At 51.0% G+C, this 23,422-nt stretch overlaps 2 protein-coding genes across 2 annotated transcripts; both read left to right on the plus strand.

Annotated features, from left to right (window-relative positions):
- The first annotated feature begins 392 nt into the window (after positions 1-392).
- On the plus strand, positions 393-10,601 carry ECSIT (ECSIT signaling integrator). The gene is made up of 8 exons (XM_056863690.1): positions 393-518; positions 786-788; positions 1,162-1,579; positions 3,471-3,694; positions 4,786-4,843; positions 6,487-6,635; positions 7,870-7,975; positions 10,378-10,601. Exons 1-8 carry the CDS (start codon positions 393-395, stop codon positions 10,599-10,601), a joined length of 1,308 nt encoding a protein of 435 aa, XP_056719668.1.
- Positions 10,602-13,778: 3,177 nt separating this feature from the next.
- ZNF653 (zinc finger protein 653) lies at positions 13,779-23,182 on the plus strand. The gene is made up of 9 exons (XM_056863700.1): positions 13,779-14,110; positions 15,005-15,048; positions 16,207-16,422; positions 17,687-18,262; positions 19,923-20,100; positions 20,856-20,967; positions 21,329-21,443; positions 22,274-22,373; positions 23,005-23,182. Exons 1-9 carry the CDS (start codon positions 13,779-13,781, stop codon positions 23,180-23,182), a joined length of 1,851 nt encoding a protein of 616 aa, XP_056719678.1.
- Positions 23,183-23,422: the final 240 nt, after the last annotated feature.

The following is a 23,422-nucleotide window of genomic DNA, read 5'->3' on the forward strand; positions in this document are numbered from 1 at the left end:
ATTGTGTTTGCATCACTCTGTGTAATCTTCCTTGAGTCTTAGTGAGAAAAGCGGTCCGTCAATAATATGAATTAATTTTTTAAATGTTCTAGGTGCTGTACAGATTCCCCTGTGTTAAAGTGGGGGGGGCATGTCCAGAGAGGTGTGGGCAAAGCATGATGGGATGGCTGTTTGCACAGCCTCCCTTGACCTCTGGCATGGCCCGTGAGAAAGGACATGAAGGAAGGTTGCAGGGAATTTGTAGCAAGTTCCTACTGTCATGTCCTTATCGTATTTCCTCCTTACCCGGCCTTTATTACAGGGGTGGCTGCCGTGTACAACTTCAGCGTCTTCAGGACTGCCATTGCTCCTGTCTGATCTGTGCCACTTGAAGGAAGGGTTGCTGGCCAGCCATGAATCGAGCGTGGATGTTATTGCTTATGCCAGCATGGGAACTTTCCTCTGGAAGGGGTGCTCTCATGCTACAGGCGGCTTCTAAACAGAATCTTCTGCAACTACAACTCAGGGGCCGTCTTCAGGTAATGAGTTTTTAAGCCGCTCCCCTACGACACTCTTGAGGCTCCGTGGCTCAGTGGTAGAGTGTCTGCTTGGCATGCAGAAGGTCCCAGGTTCAATCCCCGGCATCTCCAGTTCAAGGGACTAGGCAAGGAGGTGATGTGAAAGACCCCCTCCCGAGACCCTGGAGAGCCGCTGCCGGTCTGAGTAGACAATACTGACTTTGATGGATCAAGGGGGGTCTGATTCAGTATAAGGCAACTTCATGTGTTCAAATGTGTGTTCAAGAGGTTGTTGTTTGGGAGGGGCCCTGGCTCAGCGATAGAGCATCTGCTTGGCATGCAGAAGGTCCCTGGTTCAGTCCCCGGTATCTCCAGTTAAAGGGACTAGGCAAGTAGGTGATGTGAAAGACCTTTCTCTGCCTGAGACCCTGGAGAGCCGCTGCCGGTCTGAGTAGACAATACTGACTGTGATGGACCGAGGTTCTGATTCTGTATAAGGCATCTTCATGTGTTCCAAATGGAGGGCCTCCTTCAGATTCCCAGAATTCTGGACCATCTTTCCTGGGTGGTTGTGACTTGGTTTTGCTTCTCTGCAGAGCACGCCCAGCCCTGTTGCTGTCCTGTCTTTCCTGCCAGCGTGCCCTTTTGTCTGTATCTTTTGTAGAATTCCCGGCTGGTTCCCGTGAGGAACTTCCGAGTGAGTCCTGTATTTAGCACTTCCAAAATTGCCCGTTCTGCCAGGGGCGACGAGGACCATGACAAAGAAACCACCAGCCAGTCGCTGATGACTGCTGAAGATCTCTTTGAGAGAGGCGCAAAGACCAAGGCCACATTTAAGCAAGCTCTGGACGTCTTCTGCAAACGGGACATCCGCCGCCGGGGCCACGTGGAGTTCATCTACGCGGCCCTGAAGAAGATGGTGGAGTTTGGTGTGGAGAGGGACATCACCGTCTACAACAAAATACTGGACATCTTCCCCAAGGAAGTGTTTGTGCCTCACAACTTCATCCAGAGAATGTTCAACCACTACCCCCGCCAGCAGGAATGTGGGGTCGAAGTTCTTGAGCAGATGGAGACTTACGGTAGGTGGCAGAGGAAGTGGAGGGAGAGAGAAGGCCCCGCTTTCTAAGACATAGAATCATAGCATCTTAGAGTTGGAAAGGGACCACCAGGGTCATCTAGTCCAACCCCCTGCACAATGCAGGAAATTCACAACTACCTTCCCCCCACACACCCCCAGTGACCCTTACTCCATGCCCAGAAGATGGCCAAGACGCCCTCCCTCTCATCATCTGCTTAAGGTCATAGAATCAGCATGGCTGACAGATGGCCATCTAGCCTCTGCTTCAAAACCTCCAGGGAAGGAGAGCTCACCACCTCCCGAGGAAGCCTGTTCCACTGAGGAACCGCTCTGACTGTCAGAAAGTTCTTCCTAATGTCTAGATGGAAACTCTTTCGATTTAATTTCAGCCTTTTGGTTCTGGTCCGACCTTCTGGGGCAACAGAAAACAACTCGACACCATCCTCTATATGACAGCACTTAAAGATGGTTATCATATCCCCTCTCACTCTTCTCCACGCTAAACATACCCTGCTCCTTCAACCTTTCCTCATAGGAGTTGGTTTCCAGACCCCTCACCATCTTTGTTGCCCTCCTCTGGACACATTCCAGCTTGTCTACATCTTTCTGAAATTGTGGTGCCCAAAACTGAACACAGTATTGTAGGTGAGGTCTCATCAAAGCAGAGTAAAGCGATCCCATCACTTCGCTTTTTTTATGTTTGCTCTTTGCAACCAGCTCCTCAACAATTGGCTGTGGCCAGCTTTGGCATCCCTCCTTTTCTGCTACAAAGCAGGACCGCTAGGCAGGATGCCCACCTTTTCAGCGAGGAGGAGCTGGGCTGGCTTGCAATGCTCAAAATGCTCTCTGTGTTTCCATCTCGGTTGAGCCTCCTGATGCTGGTGTTCGACGCAGCCAGCAATACAAGTCTGTTGTAGCACAGAGAGATTTCTGTTTGCTTTGTCATTCGTCCTGGATGGATTACAGACAGTGTGGTGCAGTGGTGGAATGGGGTGAAGAAGACTTCGATAGGTTCCTGATGTAGGAACAATATGGGAAAGAGCAAAGAGAAACCGTCTTTAATATTTTGGCTTTTCCTTCCTTAACAGCAACACTCCAAAACTAAGACAACGTTTTTGTTAAAAATGTGCCCTTATTTCATTTATTGCCCACCTGTCTCCCCAAGGGCCCCCGAAAGCAGCTTACATTCTTTTCCTCTCCTCCATTTTATCCTCACAACAACCCTGTGAGGTAGGTAAGGCTGAGAGCATGTGACTGGGTCAAGATCACTCAGTGAGTTTCCATGGCAGAGCAGGGATTCAAACCTGGGTCTCCCTAATCCTAGTCTGACACCCGAGCCACTACGCCACCCTGGCTCTCTCTTGGCTTCACCTATTAGTATTGGCCTTAATCAGCTAACTAGTGAGAGATTCAAAACTGATAAAAGGAAGTATTTCTTCACACAATGCATAGTTAAATTGTGGAACTCCCTGCCCCAGGATGTGGTGATGGCTGCCAACTTGGAAGGCTTGAAGCGGGGAGTGGACATGTTCATGGAGGAGAGGGGTATTCATGGCTACTAGTCAAAATGAATACTAGTCATGATGCATATCTACTTTCTCCAAGATCAGAGGAGCATGCCAAATATATTAGGTGCTTTGGAACACAGGCAGGATAATGCTGCTGCAGTCGTCTTGCTTGTGGGCTTCCTAGAAGCGCCTGGTTGGCCACGGTGTGAACAGACTGCTGGGCTTGATGGGCCTAGGTCTGATCCAACAGGGCCTTTCTTATGTTCTTATGTAGAGCTGTCACCCCGAGCTCACGGGACTTGCTCTGAGGAGTTGCGTGCATAGCGGTCCATGAACTACCTTCTACCCCCTCCTGAGGGGCTTGTCCTTCCTCTTGCTTTGCAGGTGTCATGCCCAACAATGAGACTAAGTTCTTGTTGCTCCAAATCTTTGGGGCCAAGAGCCACCCTGTGAGGAAATACCAACGGATCTTGTACTGGTTTCCTAAGTTCAAGCACATCAACCCGTACCCTGTTCCGGACCCTCTGCCGCAGGAGCCCATGGACCTCGCTCAGCTGAGCCTACAGAGGATTGCCGCTGACTTGGATGCTCGCATTACGGCCTACCAGGTAAGGAGAGACGGCAACGGGAGACACGGGTTCACCCCACGACATAAAAAGAGAGATTGACAGCAGTGTTGCTTCGTGGAGAGGATGAGTGAGCTCCGTCAGCTCCCCCTAGCGCTGTTGTTTCCTTGAATGAAGGGTCCTTAGGATCCTACGCCAAAGCTTCCAAATCCATAATCAGGAAAATAAAAATCTTATGTTTCTTGTGATCTGTGCGTCCCTTACTAATATTGAGAATCTCAGCAGGGCTCTTCTGATATTCTTATCAGGGGAAGGCCTCAGTGAGCCTTGTTGGCCTCAAGAGTAACTGGTTGACCACTGTGAGACAGCATGCTGGACTAGATGGACCCTCACTGGTCTGATCCGGCAGGGCACTTCTGATGTTCTTATTGGGAAGGCCTCAGCCTCTATGCCCTGTTATTGGACCTCCAGAGGAACTGGTTGGCCCCTGTGTGAGATGGGATGCTGGACTAGATGGACCCTCACGGGCCTGATCCAGCAGGGCTCTTCTGATGTTTGTACATTCTGGGGATTATGGCACCGGCTGCAGTCCAGATAAAAATACGTATCCCTTGGGACTTGGTGACCCTTACAGTTTAGTCTTCCGCATGTCACGCTACATTCCACAGAGCTTACTTCCGGGCAAATAATCTTCAGGTTGAAGCAGACTTATTTCAAATTGCGGTAGCCATGCCTAACTTTTTACTGGACTACACCTTCTATTTGAAGGTGGCTTTATGCATGGCAGCCTTATGTGTCCTGCAGGCATTATGTGAGGGGGCCTCTGAATGTCTCTCCCCCCCAAAAAAAGTCTTTAGAGTTTTTACTTAGGATAGTTTGGCTGCAGGATCCTCTGCATTTGTCCATTAAACAGTTAAACCTTTTCCCAGTGATTTGGTTAATGAGTGGAAATGCACAAGCGGTTGGAACCAGCTTTTCACCCCAGTGAATTTACATAATTCTAGCACCTTAAACATTCCCACTTGAATGAGGGATTCTTGAAGCTTCGGCTCTGAGCTTTGCTTCAGATTCTTTACAGGTGCTTGTGCTGGTACTTCCTTGTACTCTTACTGGGTTTGTCTTCATCTTTACAGCTGCCTCACATAGAAGTCTTGGACTCTGGGAAAACCATCGACCACCCGCATATAATAGGTAATTACTCCTTTGGACCTTTTCGATTTCGGGGGTTAAAAGTCCAGGGTTTCCGGGACGAAAAGGAGCACTTGGCTTTTGGAGATCTCTGCCAAGGAGGCAGGAATGGCTGAGCAGGAAGTCGAAGTTCTGAGTTCAGCAGACAGACGGAGGAGGCCCCTCTCTCCCTTCTCATGTGCTTCCCCCCCACCCCCAGTCCTCCTGCAGCTGAGAGGAGGAACAAGGCTGCCTCCACGTTGCTTTCTCTGTTTTTAGGAATTGCTCCTGTGTGTTAAGTGGCCTGGAAGGCTCTTAGTCTTTTTCGTCTTAGATGTTTTGAATTTGAGACAGCAAGGAGACAATCAAGTGGGAATAACCAGGCAGGCAAAGTGGAAATATTTATTGACTTCATTTATACCCTGCCTTTCTCCCCCAAGGGCCCCCAAAATGGTTTGCATCATTCTCCTCCATTTTATCCTCACGACAGCCCTGTGAGGTAAGTTAGGCTGAGGGTGTGTGACTGGCCCAAGGTCACCCTGCGAGCTGCCGTGGAAGACCGGGGATTCGAACCTGAGTCTCCCAGATCCTAGTCTGAAATTCTAGCCACTGCACCATGCTGGCTCTTGATAATAATCAGACATGTGTGTCTAATCCCCTCAATGTGACTGGTAATTTCCAGAGTAGAGGAATACCAGTCCTCTCACCAAGGAGTTTATAATGAGGGGAAGGATGAACAGAGGAGGAATGCATTCGTTTCCATGTAGGCTTGATTTTCGGGGGAGGGGTTAGGGGAAGCACACTAAGGTAGATCATGAGAGGGAGGGCAGGAAGGGTTGTGTCAGTACTCGGCTCTCATGGCCCTTTCTTACATGCCCAGGGAAATGCCAATCGCCACTTTGGGGTCAGGAAGCAATTTTCCTACATGCCAGATTGGCCAGGGATCCCGGAGGTTTTTTTTTTTTTTGCCATCTTCTGAGCATCACTTGGGTGTGTGTGTGGGAGGTAGTTGTGAATTTCCTGCATTGTGCAGGGGGTTGGACTAGATGACCCTGGTGGTACCCTCCAACTCTATGATTCTATGGTTGTGCCAAAAGCTTTACAGAAAAGGTGGGTTTTAGGAGGGACTGGTAGGAAAGTGAAAGAGATGGCATCATGCTGGTGCTCTGGGGGTGGGGGACAGGTCCAGACAAAACAGGGAGAAATGGGGAGAAGTGGGGTTGTTTGAGGGAAGAGGGGAGGCTGCAGATGGTGCAGCCAGAGGAGCAGAGAGATGGAGGGCCATGGATGAGGAACTGGAGCTGGATCCTGGAACAGGCAGCAATCTAGTGTCGGGGTTCAAGGCAGGGTGTCTCTCGCTCAGAGAGAGAGGGAGAAGCATATGGCTTGGGCAGCAGGGTGCTGGGTGGCGGTGAGGGGCCCAGGTGTGCCCACAGCTGGTCAGAGAGCAGGAGACCGTTGTAGTCGGGGCCAGAGGGCTGGTGCATGAACCAGAGGTTTTGCCGCAGGAAGGAGGGAAATACCTTTGCAGTGTCCTGCAGGGAGCCGCTGCAGGACTTGGGGTCAGAGAGCGGATGCCTGCCCCATTCAGGGCTTAAGTCATGCCACTCCTGAGGCGGTGACTGTGGCAGCAAAACTTTGTTCTTCTGTTTCTTCTCTCCCTTCAGGAATCCAGAGTCCGGAGCAGCAGTCTCTCCTGGCCCGCCACAACCCAGACAGGCCCGTTTTTGTCGAAGGCCCCTTCCGCTTATGGCTCAAGAATGTTTGTGTTTATTACTACGTGCTCAGGGCAGAGCTGTTACCTCCAGAAGAAAGGGTAAATGGTCTGTGCCCCCCTGTGTGCCGGGGGGGGGGGCTGGTTCCCCTGGCCATGGGCTGCCCACTAGAGGGTCCCTGGAATGTTACAAAGGCCCCCAGTGTGTGCGACTGTCTTTCAGTGGGAAAAGGACCCTGAAAGTTAGTTGTAGGGAGATTGCAGGGGGCGGGGAGGTGTGTTGTGGTGGGGAAGAGGCTTGGAGACTTGGAAATGGATTGTATATTCCTAATTATTTAGAGTTTGGCTGTCGGGATGAGGGGGAAGAAGGTTTGAAAACTACAATAGCCCTCCTCATGTTTCCTCTGAAGGGAACTAGTCACGTGGCATCAGGGTGCTGTAGTTTACATTTTGAGGAAGCGAAGGTGAAAGCAAAGCGGTCTTTTCCTGGTGGTTTTGTGGAACAGTTTGGGGCGGAGAGCCTCCTCTGAGACGCAGGAAGGTCTTCTGACTTGCAGCGCTACCAAGGGGGGTGGGGTGGGGCTTTCCGTGTGAACGCCCAGCCTTGTCTGGCGGCCGGACCTTACTCTGCTCTCAGTGGAGCAGGGGAAATCCTGATTTTCCTCTCTTCTTTTAATTTAATTTAGGCATTTGTTCCCCAATGGGGGACCCAAGCCAGCTTGCAAAACCATTCTTCCTCCTGATGTAGTGGTTAAGAGCGGTGGACTCCGATCTGGAGAACCGGGTTTGATTCCAAATTCCTCCACATGAGTTGCGGAGGCTAATATGGAGAACTGGATTTGTTTCCCCGCTCCTACACATGAAGTCAGCTGGGTGAGCTTGGGCTAGTCACAGCTCTCTTAGAGCTCTCTCAGCCTCACCTACCTCACAGGGTGTCTGTTGTGGGGAGGGGAAGGGAAGGCGATTTTAAGCCGGTTTGATTCTGCCTTAAGTGGTAGAGAAAGTCAGCATATAAAAACCAACTCTTCTCAACTATGGAATTCAAAAGTTGGAGAAGAAGAAGAACAGTCTACAGCTCACAAGGCCAAGGGTTTCAGTCAACAGTTGAACTGGTGGTAAATTTGTTACCTTCAGAAACTAATAATATTATACAATACTCCATAAATTTAATACAGATTTATATATGTTTCTGTTTACTGCTTGGCTCAGTTTCTTTGGGAATTGGAGCACATGCAGCCAGGGATGCATGGAAGGTCAGGGGCCTAATGGAATCCTGAGACTTGTTGGCTAATGAAGCTGCCGCATCCTCCTCCTCCTTTTCTCCCCTTTTCCGCAGAAAGAGGAAGTGATTGACCCGGAAAGGAATTTCTACTACCCCATGCAGCTGGACTTTGATCTGGAACGAGGGCCTTGGGATGATGCGGAATTTGACATAGATGAAGGTAGCTTTCATTTCTTCCATGGTAGACACTTTTTGAATTAGTCAGTGGAGATGCTCCAGTGATCACAATTAGTCATCCGGGCTCTCCCAGGAGGATGAAATGGTTTAAAGGGAGGACCAGCACCCCAAGTCCTATGAGGAAAGGCTGAAGGAGCTGGGTATGTTTAACCTGAAGAGGAGAAGACTGAGAAGGGTTATTATAACCATCTTCAAGTACTTGAAGGGCTGTCATAGAGAGGAGGGTCCCGAGTTGTTTTCTGTTGCCCCAGAAGGTCGGACCAGAGCCAACGGGTTGAAATTAAATCAAAAGAGTTTCCATCTAGACATTAGGGAGAACTTTCTAACAGTTAGAACAGTTCCTCAGTGGAACAGGCTTCCTCTGGAGGTGGTGAGCTCTCCTTCCCTGGAGGTTTTTAAGCAGAGGCCAAATGGCCATCTGTCAGCAATGTGGATTCTATGACCTTAGGCAGGTGATGAGAGGGAGGGCACCTTGGCAATCTTCTGGGCATGGAGTAGGGGGTCACTGCGGATGTGGGGGGAGGGAGAGGTGTGTCAAAGAGCTCCCCAACCTGTCTCCACCAGTTGGAGGCTGCTTTGGTTTGGTCAGAAGTTTTCCAAAAGACAAAACCTTGAACTCCAGGCTTTCGCCCCAAGTCCAAGGAGTAGCTGCCACCAGCCCTTTCAAAAGGTTGAGCTCCAGGGGGAAGATAAGGGCAATCCTCTCCCAACTCACTCCAAAATTGAGTGCAACACTTACCCTGCAAGGTAGAGGCCTGCCAGGGAAAGATTACACTCCCAAAATGTCTTAGGTTTTTGGTAGGTGGTTTTTACACTCAAACAAGGCACTTAGAATTTAGGCTTGGAATCCCAAAATCACAGACACAAGCCATTTAAAGGCTAACTATTTATAAGATTCAAGCTGGTTTACAGGAAAGAAAAAGTCATGAAGTGTTAAGCAAGAAAACAATAAACTTATTTAACATAGCTAGCTTATACATTCAAAAGCCTTTTTGGTTCAAAAGGATTGGCAAAGGTTTCTTGCATCAGGTTTATAGTTACCAAGTTCCAAAGATGCTTCCAGCATTCAGGAGTTTCAAAAGGTTGTCCAAAGGTTTCTCCAAGCAGGTCAGCTTGACCAGAATTTCCCCCTCAAGGGCCAAAATCAAATGGGTTGTGATGCAGCCAGCACAGCTCTCCTGCTGTACCCCAAAGCATGCATAGTTTTCTCAAGGGTTGGTTTGTCCTTATATTCGTTTTCTCAGTGGCATGAGCTCATAGAGGCCAATTGAGAAAACGCAAGCACTTAGCTGTTAATTAATCGCTTGGTCAGAATTGCTGACTCACTCAGAGATGTGTTCAGGTGAGGAAGCCTGCAGAACTACCTGCACCTGGACATTGTCATGATGGCTGACCATTTAATTACCATGGCAATGCACGGCCTTGCATTCCAAAAAGGGGAAAGGTTAACTAGCACCAGCTGGGGCTTACTCCCTCCACAGAAGCAGTTTTCAAAAGGAAACTTATTTTTCGGGTCTAAAATTCCAATAACACAAAATTCATAGGCCTCTAGGCCCGAACCAAAAGAAATAACACACTCCAAGAAGTTGAGAGGCCTCAACTTCTTGACAAGGTGGTTGTGAATTTCCTGTATTGTACAGGGGGTTGGACTAGATGACCCTGGTGGACCCTTCCAAATCTATGATTCTATGAGTGGGGGCTGCTAGGGGGCTGTGCTAGATATGATAAGCGCTTCTCTTTCGTCCTCTGCAGACATTGTCTGACTTGCAGTTTGTTTGCTTTAAAAACATTTTTTTTATTTTTCTTCATTTAATATATCCATAAAAACAGCATAATAATACTAATAAAGAGAAAAACAAATAGTATTTCTAATTTAACAATCAAATGGCTTCCCCCTCTCCCTCTTCCGTCTAAAATTAAATTGTATAATCTTTTGCTAACGGAACTAATCCCAAAATTGTTTTAATTAATCTGTTCTTATCATATCCAACATTATGAAATCAATACCTAATATAAAAATTAATACAAAGTATGAATAAGGGATTAGATCAATGAGTATCCTTTAAATGGTCCCGTTAAAAAATAATTTTCACAGTACATTCTCTTTTGACTCGCAGTTTGTGAGGGCTGAAACTGCCCTGTGGCTTCAAGAAAATTAAGTCTTAACAGATGGTGCCAGAGGCAGAAAGTCCTTGCTGAGTTCCTTTACTTGCCCAGGGAGAGGGGGGTTGAGGAGGTTAGTGGCTGAGTAAAGCCTGGACCGTTCCCAGCTCTGATTATATGGGCGGCCACGGCTATGCCCGCCTCGCTCAGTGTGCAAAATGCGTCCTTCGATTTGCTTCCCTTCAAAATGCTGCTGACCTTTCTGCTTTTTTTTTTTTTTAGTCGAGGAGGGCCCCGTATTTGCCATGTGCATGGCGGGGGCTGGAGACCAGGCCACTTTGGCCAAATGGATTGTGGGGCTCCAGGAGACGAACCCGGTTTTGAGTCAGACGCCAGTCGTGTTCCGCCTCGCCCCAGGGCCCCGGGAGCTGCAGGCCGGTCCTGACTTGGAGGAGAACAGCGAAGAGGAAATGGCGCGGTCCCAGATCATCAGCCGAGAGTCCTGAATGCCTGCGGATTATTTTCAGCCTATGACAATGGCCGTTTAAACTGTATCGGTGTGGACCTCCTTTCAAGCAGTTCTCAGCAACTTTGGCTTGCAAGGGTGGGAGCGCTCAGCTCGCAGGTCAGCTAGCCCACCTCTCTCTTCACGTGTGACATTTTGAATGTAGATGGGCAGGCGTGTCGGAAATGACAGTTGTTGAAGCCGCTCTGTTTTTGCAGCTGCTCTGTATTTGCAGCTTTGCAAATAAAATTGCGGGGAGTCAATGAGTGTTTTCATTGTTGCTTCTCTGTGGTCTTGTCCGGGAAGCTGCAGCAGTCCTGCAGAGAAGTTGCCCCAAAGGGCTCTGCAGCCGAGAGGCGCCTGCTATGCATTCCTTTCCCTGGTTTGACCTTTTGTGTGTAGGTCCTGAGTTTAATTTGGCAGCCTCTGGCCCACTTGCTCTCATTGCTGCCAGCCTGGCGCTTAGAAGAAACTGGAAGAGGGGTTTTCCTTCTGTCTGCTTGCTTCTTGAGCCTTGGAGATAAAATCAAGTGTCTGCAGTAGAACAGAAGAAAACTAGGTGATTGGGAGGTGCTCCCTCTCCCCGAACTGACTAGCTGAACTCTGAGGTTAACTTCTCCCTCAAGCACCTCCCTGCTGTGTCTAGGCTAGGCCAGAGCCCCGGGCTTCCTGATCTTTCTGGGCTAAGAAGCCTCTCCTTGGAGACGGGCAACATCTCGAGGCTGGCTGCAGCATTGCTGGGGCCAATGTGGGATTGTTGTTGCCCCTATAGCGGCCATTTTTGGTGGTTCCCACTACCACTTCCCAAAATTCCAGTATTGTCCAGAGGGGAGACTTCTGATCAAGTCACTCATTCACAGGAGACCTTTAACTCTGATGTATGCACAGCTCTGGGAATAAGAGGAAAGAAGGGCTTAAACAGAATAACTTTATTGTCCTATCCAAGATGCATGGGATGGAGAGATGTGACAGAACTGTTTCTTCCACTCCCAAAGCACTAGAACTCAAGGGTATCCAATGAAGCTGATGGGCAATAGATTCAAGATGGACGGGGTTGCCAACCCCCAGGTACTGGAGTGGAGTGGAGCAGAAATTGCACATATACTACAATAGTAAGCTAAAGGAAAAGAGCAGTAATGGCTCTAAAAAATTGTACACGAGTATTCAATGAAAAAGTGAGTTTAGTGCCAAAGTGAAAACTACAAAAATTAACAAAGGAAACTTACAAAATGCTAAGAGTACAAACTCGATACGACAATATACAACAGGCAAGGATTAAGTTCTTATCTCATACAATCACTTGTAGTCCCTTAGGACTTATGTACAGTTCATATGCTTATAAATCCCACAGGCGCAGGAAGAAGGAGACTGGCGAGAAATGGAGGAACGCCGTCCGGATGCTTCGCGTTTTCACTACCACGTGGGCAGCTTCATCAGCTCTCTATTCAAGTTGGAGTCAAAGCTCCTTCAAGATGGAAAAACAATAATAATAAATTTCTAATCTCTAAATACAATCAAGTCTATAATACTCTAAAAAGCATATATTACTCTAAAAACATATATTGAATACTCGTGTACAATTTTTTAGAACCATTACTGCTCTTTTCCTTTAGCTTAACCCCCCAGGTACTAGCTGGAGATCTCCTGCTATTACAACTGACCTCCAGCAGACAGAGATCAGTTCACCTGGAGAAAATGGCTGCTTTGGCCATTGGACTCTATGGCCTTGAAGTCCCTCCCCTCCCCAAACCCCACCCTCCTCAGGCTCCCCTCAAAAAACCTCCCGCCGGTGGCGAAGAGGGACCTGGCAACCCTAAAGATGGACAAAAGGAAATGCTTCTTTACACAATGAGTGATTAAAAATGTGGAATTCACCGCCAGAGGATGTAGTGATGATGGCCACAGGCATAGGTAGCTTTAAAAGAGAATCATGGAGAAGAGGTCTATCAGTGGCTACTAGCCGTGGCGACTGAAGGGAAACCCCTCCACTTTCACAGGCAGTCAAGCTCTGAATCCCAGTGGCCAGGAGGCAGCATCAGGGAAAGGGGCCTCGGCCCCCCGGCCCTGTTGTTGGCCCTTCGGAGGAACCGGTTGGCCGCTGTGTGAGACGAGATGCTGGACTAGATGGACCCTCAGTGGTCTGGCCCAGCAGGGATCTTCTAAGGTTTGCATTGGGGAAGGGGCCTCGGCCCCTCTGCCCTGTTGCTGGACCTCCAGAGGAACTGGTCAGCCACTGGTCTGAGGCAGTTTGTCACTGCCTTCCCCACTATGCCTCCAGCAAAGGCAAGCTGGGCATTTCAGTGACAACGTACAGTAGCAATTTACTTGCGGCAACCCAATAAAACATTCACCGTGTGGAAGTCCTCCTATCCAATAGCATTAACTTTAAATGCAAATTAACCGTGTTTCTCCCAGGCGCTTATCCGAGGAGGCAGACCCCTCCCGGGCAGCAGGCCAAGGCGTTAAGAGGAGGAGGAGGGACCCCCAAAAGGGATGCAACGTTGGAAGAGGTTTGGTGGGAGGACACAGATGAGAAGGGGGAACGCGGTCTTCCGCCGAGGCCATGGAGAACAGGAGGGCTGAGAAGCCAGCGAGCCGGACATGGGGATGGGACCGGGATGAGCTGGTTGCTTTTTATATGCTGACCCTCTCGCTTTTATCCAGAATCAAATCGACTTACAATCCCCTTCCCTCGCCCCACAACAGACACCCTGTGAGGGAAGTGGGGCTGAGAGCACTGTGACTAGCCCAAGGTCACCCAGCTGGCTTCATGTGTAGGAGTGGGGAAACAAATCCAGTTCTCCAGATGAGCCTCCACCACTCATGTGGAGGAGTGGGGAATCGAACTTGGTCCCCCAGATTAGAGTCCCCCGCTCATGTGGAGGAGTGGGGAATCGAACCCGGCTCTCCAGATCAGAGTCCACCGCTCTTAAACCACTGCGCCACGCAGGCAGGAAAGGGGGGCGGGGCCTGGAGGAGAGGGATCCTCGCAGCGTCCCTCCCCTGTCTTGGCAACGGTCACCCAACGGCCCGTCTGGCTTCAGAAACTCTATGGCCCGGCCTCTCTAGCGCTCTCCCAGGAGGCGCGCCGGGGTCCGCGACGTCATCTCCCCGCGCCTCTGCCTGTGCCTGACGACGGGGTCCGGTGGCGCGCGGGGCCCTTGGTTACCGGCCCGGGATGAGCGACTCGGAGCGCGACGCGGGCCCCGGGGAGGAGGAGGAGGAGGAGGAGGAGGACGGGGAGGAAGAGGGGGAGGAGGAGGAGGGCGAGGCGGCCGGGGCGGAGTCGCGGGGCGGCGGCCGCCGTGCTCGGGGCCGCCCGCGGCTGACGGAGTCGGACCGGGCCCGGCGCCGCCTGGAGTCGCGCAAGAAGTACGACGTGCGGCGGGTGTACCTGGGCGAGTCGCACGGGCCCTGGGTCGACCTGCGCCAGCGCAGCGGATGGAGCGACGCCAAGCTGGCCGCCTACCTGCTGGAGCTCGAGCGCGAGCAGCGCGCCGGACGCCGCGGGTGAGAGAGAGAGAGGGGAGGGGGCGGCCGGCCGGGGGGGGGGTCAGGTCAGGAGGCTGGCCAACACCCCCCCCAACCCCCTCCAGGTGACAGAGGCCAGAGCCTTAAGGGGTGGTGGGGCCAACCTCCAGGTACGAAAACAAAACAACAAAACTCGCGAGCTCCTGTCTGCACCAATATGCCCAGATTACCTACCGATAATCAACACAATTTACTCTGTAAGCGCCTTGAATCTCGCAACCTGTGTTCGTATTCATACAACATGCAGTTCAAACTTGGTCAATTTCACTTATATGCTGATTAAAGTCCAGCAACTATAACAACAACAACAACAAAAAGGCCACTAGGCACCAAACAGGACCAGGTAACCGGTCGCCTGTACCTGCCTGTTGAAATAATTTTGCATTTGCAAACTCTGTGCCATACGGAGGTTTTTCCCTGTGGTTCATAGTGGACTTTTTTTTGTTATAGTTTTCCTAGCATCCAGCCAGTACCTTTCCGCCCGTAATGTATACCCATTGTTGCACATCCTATGATCCTCTGCTGCCAACAGGAACAGCTCCGTGCCCTCCTCTAAGTGAATGCCTTTCAAATACTTAAAAGAGAGCAATCATGCCCCCCCCCCCAACCTCCTCTTGGACAAACCTCTCAGTCTCAGTTGCCCCACCTCTCAATGGGTGTCCTTAGGAGGAATGAGAGACGCTGTCAGGCACTTTGCACGAAGCTGCAGGATTTGCCTTTGTTCGCTCTGAAAACTGGTGCAGGAAGAGATTTTTGTTTAAAACCTCAATTGTATATTCTGTTTTGGGGGCCGCAACAAAAACCTTTTCTGATCTAGAGCAGGTGTTCCTTCATGGCAGGCATGCTGTGATACTCGGCTGTTGTCCTTTGCAGGAAGCCGTGGGAGCAGATGCCTTATGAGCCACAGCGGAAGAAAAGTAAGTAAATGTTTAGGTACTGGGCTGTCTGTGATGCCAGCTGACTAGTTTTCTTAGGAGAAAGAGCAGTTTTCAGTCATGTCTGGGCCCGTTCTGCAGGCAGATCTTCTGGTGAAGTGTTTTGGAGAGCTCTTGGTAGACTTGGCAGGGCTTGCCAAGTCTTCAGTGTCTAGAACCGGGACAGTCAGCTTGTCCCTCAACAAGATTCCACTTTTGGAAGCTCCCTGAAACCCAGTGAGTGGTTACTGAATTAAACTTTCTCAAGATTTGTTAGCGTATTCTCATTGTAATGTCAATAAATATTCAAATGACACAAAAAAGAAACATAAAGGGGAAAAACCAATCAAAGTGAGTTGGTAGCGGTGCAGAGGTGAAGGCAGTATGTTTTCATTGAAGTACACTTCACTGAATTTGAAATTACTTAAGAATAAACATGCAGAGGATGACGCTGTGAGGGACAGTTCCTGCTAAGCCATGTATTGATTCCTGATAATAGGATATAATGCCTGTGTGTGTGTTGTGTTAAGTGCCGTCAAGTCGCTTCCGACTCATGGCGACTCTATGAATCAGTGTCCTCCAAAATGTCATGTCTTTGACAGCCTTGCTCAGGTCTTGCAAACTGATTGTTGTGGCTTCCTTTATTGAGTCATGATTGTCTTTTCCAGTGACTCTTGCCTTCTCATAATGTGACCAAAATATGATAGCCTCAGTTTAGTCATTTTAGCTTCCAGGGTCAGTTCAGGCTTGATTTGATCTATAACCCACTGATTTGTTTTTATGGCAGTCCACGGTATCCGTAACACTCTCCTCCAGCACCCCATATCAATCAATCAATCAATCTTTATTTTACGGTCATTTGACCAAGAGTAGAACATCTAATCAAGAGCTAGAGCACCCCATATCAAAGGAGTCTACTTTCTTCCTATCTGCTTTCTTTAATGTCCAGCTTTCACGCCCATACGTAGTAATAGGGAATATGATGGCGCGAATTAACTTAAGGATAAACATGGAAAGGGCGATGCTGTGAGGGACGGTTCCTGCTAAGCCTTGTATTGATTCCTGATAATAGGAAATAATGCCTACTGACTTCAAAATTACTTTTCTAATCTTTTCCAATCCCTTTCTTTTCCTCCTCTTCCCCCACCCCCATTTCCCAAGGAAGAAGGCGGAACGTGAACTGCCTGAAAAACACAGTGATCTGGTATGAGGACCACAAGAACCGCTGCCCCTATGAGCCGCACCTCTCAGAGCTGGACCCCACCTTCGGGATGTACACGACGGCTGTGTGGCAGTGCGAGGCGGGGCACCGCTACTTCCAGGACCTGCACTCGCCCCTGAAGCCCCTCAGCGAGTCTGAAAATGAGTGTGAGAACGGTGAGCCCGCGGCCCAGCTGGGCAGGGGTCCCCCTCCTTTGGCCGGACGTCGCAGCAGCAGTATGTCAGTGGGAGGAGCTGCGGTGGGAGAGAAGCTGGGCGAGGAGGGGCCCTTCCGAATGGGTGGGGGGGGGAGAGTGAGAGCAGCTCTAGGGAGGGGGGAGCAAATGAGGTTTTGCTGAACATTGTATATGTGGAACTTTTGGAATTGTAAACAGCCTTGACCCACAAGGGAAAGGTGAAGTATAAATATTTCGATCAATGCAATCTGCTGGTGGGGTAAGTGGAGAGGTGTTTTAATCAGCAAGGCAATGAAGTCATTGGCGGGGGGGCAACAGGCCTTCGGGTCTGATCCTGCCACGGGCACAATGGTGTAGTGGTTAAGAGCAGTGGTTTGGAGCGGTGGGCTGTGATCTGGAGAACCGGGTTTGATTTCCCACTCCTCCACACAAGCGGCGGAGGCTAATCTGGTGAACTGGATTTGTTTCCCCACTCCTACACACAAAGCCAGCTGGGTGACCCTGGGCTAGTCACACTCTCTCAGCCCCACCTACCTCACAGGGTGTCTGTTGTGGGGAAGGGAAGGGAAGGTGATTGTAAGCAGGTTTGATTCTGTGTCCAGTTTTGGGCTCCACAATTTAAGAAGGATGTTGACAAGTTGAAGCATGTCCAGAGGAGGGCGACCAGAATGGTCAAAGGTCTGGAATCCATTCCCTATGAGGAGAGACTTAGGGAGTTGGGTTTGTTTAGTTTGGAGAAGAGAAGGTTGAGGGGAGACATGATAGCCATGTTTAAATATTTGAAGGGATGTCATGTTGATGAGGGAACTAGCTTGTTCTCTGTTGCTCCAAAGACTAGGACATGGAGTAATGGATTTAAACTAAGAGAAAAGCGATTCCACCTAAACATTAGGAAGAACTTTCTGACAGTGAGGGCTGTTCGACGGTGGAATGTGCTGCCTCGGAGGGTGGTGGAGTCCCCGTCTTTGGAGGTCTTTAAGCAGAGGCTGGATGGCCAACTGTCGGGAGTGCTTTGATTTTGGGATCCTGCATGGTGGGGGGAGGGTTGGGGTCACTGGGGATGTGTGGGGGGGAGGTAGTTGTTAATTTCCTGCATTGTGCAGGGGGTTGGACTAGATGAGCCTGGTGGTCCCTTCCAACTCTATGATTTTATGATTCTTTAAGTAGTAGAGAAAGTCAGCATAGAAAAACCAACTCTTCTTCTTCTTCCTGCGGATGTTCTCTTCTTTGCTTTGACCTTGCAGTGGGCAACGGCGCAGGGGCTGGGAGCTCCGGGCCCTCAGAGGCGGGTTCCAGCTCTGAGTCGGAGGAGTTGTCGGAGAGCCAGAAGGCCCGAGCCCAGGGAGGGCAGCAACAACCCGCAGAGGCAGAAGTGGGGCGTGCCAGCGGGCTCATCACGCAGGAGGGCATCCACATCCCCTTCGAGCACCAGATCGAGAACCTGACCGCGGAGCAGGGCACCGGCGTGTGCCACCACCCGCCCCTCGGCCCGGAGACCATGGAGACGGTGGTGTGCGTGCCCATGCAGATGAGCTCGGGACACGGGGCCCTCTTTGAGAGCGTCACGCAGGAGGCGCTGGGGGAGGTGGTGGCCAGCTGCCCTGTGCAAGGAGTGATGCAGGGCTCGCAGGTGATCATCATCGCCGGGCCCGGCTACGATGCCCTGACCGCCGAGGGAATCCAGCTGAACGTCACCAGCGCCGGAGGGGAGGAGCTGCCTTGCGCCATGATCGAGGGCGTGGCGGCCTACACCCAGACAGAGCCTGAGAGCGGGCAGCCGAGCACCACGGAGGGCGTGGAGTATGCTGGCACCAAGAAAGGTAGATTCTGCCACCTGCCTTCTCCACTCTTCAGTGGGCTGGGGAGCCATCTGTGTGTCCCTTTGAATTCGGAGGCTTGGCTGCAGCTCCTCTGCCGGTGCGTCTTGCTGTGAATGAAGAGGGAGCTGCCGGCAGGAAGGTGCCTCCAGGCTCTCCCTCTGCCCTCTGTTGCTACTTCCTGTAAGTAAGTTTCCATAGAAGCCAAATTGGGCTGCTGTGAGGAACAGACCTCAACCCCAGCAGGCAGCTCTTGGCCAAGCTATGTTTCTGCCGCAGTGGCCTAATAAAGGAAGTGCCATTTCTCTGAGGAAGGAGCGGCAAAGGAAGTAGTCTCCCTGAGGAAGGAGCAGCAATTGCTGGCAGCACACTGGGGGGTGGGGTCAGAAGTCAAGGCTTGGCATCTATCTGTTTATAAGTTGGTTGGCATACAGCTGCTCACCTGAAGCGTTTCTTTTAAAATATAAAATGTGCTCTTTGTATTTAGCACATGACGGTTCAGAGGAAGGTAGCCTCGTGAAGGAGTTCTCAGCAGTTACCATCCTGCAGCATTTTAACTAGCACGTGTGCCCGCATGTCTGCATTGTGCCCAAAAAGCACACACCTTGCCTATAGCTCACCAGCAGGATATTGGAGGCAATACCCGGACTTGCTGCCCGTGATGATGTGTGCAGTAGTTTTATGAGCCTGTGTACCAGAACCAAAGCTTTGCAAAACCAAAGGCGCCACATTCCCCATGGAAAAGCGCCGGGGAGTCGCTGCCTTCTGGTTCCTATGTTTGGCTCCTCTCTGCCAGAGGCTCCTCAGGGCCTTACAAGGCTGGCCTTGATGCCGCTGAGCTTCTGGCCTGTTGAGAAACAGTCCTTTCTGAGTCAAGAAAGTGTCACAATAGCCCTGTTCACACGTTGCAGGGAACGTGTGTATATTCTTTCTAACCAAGAGCCAGTGTGTGTTTGCTTTAAAAATAAAACCCCGGGCACAGACGGACTTTGCCTCCACTGTGTACAGAAGTTAAGAGAAACACAGCCTCGTGCTGAAAACTGGAGAACCACAATACAAAAACAGCAACTATGACCAAAAGGTAAAGCTTAAACCAAAAATAATAACCTATTTGATACCATACTCTACTGTTAGGTACATATGTCAATTCACGGCTCAACTAATACAAAGCCTATTAGCAAATTCGATCTGCAATAGTCCAAATCAAAAGCTCCCACAGTTGTTTAAAGCTCCTCCCGCATGAAAGTGGTTGGTTGTTGCAAAACAATACCGCTGAAAGGAGCAGTCAGTTCTAATCATCTCCTAAAATGTCCATAAATTAAGGAGTAAATTAAGGAGTAAAGCAATAAAGCGGGAGGTGCTTTAAACAACCGCGGGAGCTTTTGATTTGGACTATGGCAGATCGAATGTGTGAATAGGCTTTGTATTAGTTGAGCTGTGAATTGAGATATGTACCTAACAGTAGAGTATGGTATCAAATAGGTTATTATTTTTGGTTTAAGCTGTACCTTTTGGTCATAGTTGCTGTTTTTGTATTGTGGTTCCACTGTGCGCAGGGCTGGATTCCTTGCCGACTGAGGGGATGGGAGGGGCACGTCCTTCAGGAGCGCCTGGCCCTGGCTCCGCTCTGATGTCCTGCATGCTGCTTTGTCATTGCTGGCAGAACACGAGGAGCTGCTCGAGCTCAAAAAAGAGGAGCCCCTGCCCCTAGCGGAAATCGACACCCTCGACTCAGGGGCAGCCGGGGACGGTGTCGGGGAGCCAGAGCTGGAACCTGAGGAGGAGGCCGAGGGCAACCACGGGTCCTCCATCATCTATGAAATCCCAAAGGAGCCGGAGAAGTGAGTGAGCCCAAGGGACTTCTGACTTCCGTGTGTGAGCCCTCCGTGGTGGGGAAGGACTCCCCTTTCCCCCAAACTCTGGAAAATGCTGCTCTGGCATCCGATGACTGGCCATTGCCAGGGGGCTGAATACTCCACATAGGCACCCTTAGAAGACTCAACATAATTTGACAAATAATACAAGGGTTTCCTTTGCCGTTAGACTGTAGATTCCTGGAAGACCCTCCCAGGTCATGTCTGGTTTCTGCATCTCTTAGCTCGTATTTTTCCCCCTTCTAAGCTCTGAAAAAGGATTCTGGGCAGAATGTACTCTGTTACTCTAGACAGGTTGCCTGGTGGGATCTCTTGAAACCACGCTGCTCAATTCTTGGGCTGTCAGCCTCCTTGTGGAGGCCAAGAGCACAGGGAGAGGCATTTGGGAGGGAAAGTGAGGGATGGAGCTGTTTTCTGCTTGGCCTTTTGGGACGGAGGGCCTAAAAGTGGCCCCGGCTCATGACTTCTGTGTGGACAGTCTTGAACACACATGAACACATGAAGCTGCCTTATACTGAACCAGACCCTTGGTCCATCCAAGTCAGTATTGTCTACTTAGACTGGCAGCGGCTCTCCGGGGTCTCAGGCAGGGGTCTTTCCCATCACCTACCTGCCTGGTCCCTTTCACTGGAGTTGCCAGGGATTGAACCCGGGACCTTCTGAATGCCAAACAGATGCTCCACCACTGAGCCACAGCCCTTCTCCTCTGTCTGTCCCTTCAGGAGAAGGCGGAGCAAGCGGGGTCGCATGATGGATGCAGATGGCATGCTGGAGATGTTCCACTGTCCCTACGAGGGATGCACCCAGGTCTACGTAGCACTTAGCAGTTTCCAGGTGAGGCCAGCTGGATCCCAGGGTGGCAAGTCTGATCGGTAATCAAAGCAGTGTGTGTGTGTGTGTGGGGGGGGGGTGTTCACTGTGTACACGCTCAGCCAGGGCTTCAGCGGCTTTCCTTTTTTTGCGTGGAGGCAAACCACAGTGGAGCCCCTCTGGATGTTCCCCTTCCCCTCCAAGAAGGCCCTTGGCACCACCTGAGCCTGGCGCTCTCTGTGGCTGACGGGGCAGGGGGAGTGACGTCGCGCTGCCCCCTAGCCGCATTGCTGAGGTGGAGTCCGGAGCTCCTGGTGATGGGAGCACGAGAGCCCCCCACCCCACCCCGAGTGACGTTTCTGTGTGTGTTTCTCTCTGTGTTCAGAATCACGTCAACCTCGTTCATCGGAAAGGGAAGACAAAGGTGTGCCCCCACCCAGGTTGCGGCAAGAAATTCTACCTGTCTAATCACCTCCGGCGACACATGATAATTCACTCAGGTGTGTGGCCAGGTCTCACAGTTCTTTGGCTGCGCTGCGAGGGGAAAGCCAGGTGGGGGCTGGTGGGCTTGCTTTCTCCCTCCTGATTATAGAGTGGGAGTTGGGGGGGGCGTGTGCTCGCCTTGCCTCCTCGAGCGCTCTTGAGCAGAGGCCAGGAAAGGAAATGCTGCCAGCTTCAGTCAAGGCCCTGAAGAGTTGAGAAAGAGGGTGGCTGGGCCATTGAGCTTTCTGTTTAAGCACTGGGAAGGAATACTTGTCGTGTTTCCTGAACTTTTATCCAGTTCTGTCTGTAAGCATGAACAAAGAAGTGTTCCAAGGCTTCCCCCCCCCTTAATTATCTGGAATTATCTAATTAGGAATGCAGCCGTAGCATATTGTGGACAAATCAGTCACATTTAATCAATGAATATATCCTTGAAAATATTGTGTGTCTCTACTGTGTGTGCACAGGGATTATCATGGTCTAACACTGTAAGTTGTCTTGCTGAAAAGACAGTCTGCCTGCTGAGTAACATTTTGTCTAAAAAGAATTCCAAACAAGAAAATGTTTCATCGGAGACTTTATTCGGGTGCCCCAAATTTCCACTTGTCCTATTGGAAAAATTGAAAAACATCCTCAGGAAAAACAACAATCCATGAATGCCTTGCTTTGTTTCGCCTGGAACCTGCAGATTTCTCGTCAGCCTCTTAAGCAGCCCTGGGGGGCTGGATGTGCTGCCCGCTCAAGGCAGGGTCTGGGGGCCAGACGGGCCTCCTGGTGCAAGCAGAGAGGCCTCTGGGCAACATTTCTCCTCCAACGGGCTGATCCGTTTTCTTCCCCCTTCGTTTAGGAGTCCGTGAGTTCACCTGCGAAACGTGCGGCAAATCCTTCAAGCGAAAGAACCACCTGGAGGTTCACCGCCGGACTCACACGGGAGAGACCCCTCTGCAGTAAGTAGCCTTGGGGGGGGGGGAACGAATAGGAAGCTCTTCTCTCAAGGCTGGCCCTCCCAAGGAGGAGAGGTCTTTGGCCCCTGCTTTGGCAGAACAGGTGACGGGGCCAGAGCCCCTGATATGGCCACCTTCCCATCCACTGAGTGGAGCAGTGGACTAAAAATGCCTTTTAGGGGCCACGCACGGAAGATTCTGCTTGCCGGATCTTGATAGGAGGCTCAAGCACTAACGGTGTTCAGAGGGTGACCCCTCCCTAAGCATTTTGCCTGGTCTGCAGATTGTTTTCTGCAATTCTCTCCACACTGTGTATCCTTTGACAGAAGGGAGCGCCAATTAGAGCGTGTCCCAGAGAGTCCATCCCTGGTCTCCTTCCGAGATGAAGCACAGAGTTGCATCTGGGAATATTAATACACACACACACCCCAGCCTCTCACGGGAACTGCTGGCCAGAGCCGCTCAGGCAGGGCTGTTTCTTGTGACGCCTCTGGGGCTGTGTCGGGTGTGTGCTCCCATCTTCGTGAAGAGCCCCCTCTCCCCTTCATGCAGCGCAGCAGCAGAGAAGGGGGTTCTTTGGGGCTCCTCCCCAGCAGGGGAGTGTAGAGGGCTGACTGCGGCTTCTCCCCGGCAGGTGTGAGATCTGCGGCTACCAGTGCCGGCAGCGGGCCTCTCTCAACTGGCACATGAAGAAGCACACCTCTGACGTCCACTACAACTTCACCTGCGAGCACTGCGGCAAGCGCTTCGAGAAGCTGGACAGCGTCAAGTTCCACAAGCTCAAGAGCCACCCGGATCACAAGGCCGCCTGACCCAGCCACTGACAGCTTTATTTATTGTACCACCTAAAGCCCCCAAAGCAGGCGGAGGCAGACTCATGGCTGGGCATTCTGCGTCCCGCTGAGGGGTGCGTCCCTTTGGCCCCCTCCTGCCAGGGAGTGTTTTGGAGAGTGGACTGGGACTTGCGGCTTTAGCTCGGGCGCGCAGGGGGCCAGTTTCTCAGGCCCTGGGTGGAGCTCGGAAGCATCTGAAGAGCGCCAGAGAGCCCCATC

Source organism: Euleptes europaea, chromosome 1, assembly GCF_029931775.1.
Source record: "Euleptes europaea isolate rEulEur1 chromosome 1, rEulEur1.hap1, whole genome shotgun sequence".
Taxonomy (NCBI): Eukaryota; Metazoa; Chordata; class Lepidosauria; order Squamata; family Sphaerodactylidae; genus Euleptes; species Euleptes europaea.

Coding starts and splice junctions, on each gene's coding strand:
- ECSIT (XM_056863690.1), top strand. CDS start 393: ATGAATCGAGCGTGGATGTTATTGCTTATGCCAGCATGGGAACTTTCC. Junction 1,580..3,470: donor TGAGCAGATGGAGACTTACG/GTAGGTGGCAGA, acceptor CTTGCTTTGCAG/GTGTCATGCCCAACAATGAG. Junction 3,695..4,785: donor CTCGCATTACGGCCTACCAG/GTAAGGAGAGAC, acceptor TCATCTTTACAG/CTGCCTCACATAGAAGTCTT.
- ZNF653 (XM_056863700.1), top strand. CDS start 13,779: ATGAGCGACTCGGAGCGCGACGCGGGCCCCGGGGAGGAGGAGGAGGAG. Junction 21,444..22,273: donor ACACATGATAATTCACTCAG/GTGTGTGGCCAG, acceptor CCCTTCGTTTAG/GAGTCCGTGAGTTCACCTGC. Junction 22,374..23,004: donor ACGGGAGAGACCCCTCTGCA/GTAAGTAGCCTT, acceptor TCTCCCCGGCAG/GTGTGAGATCTGCGGCTACC.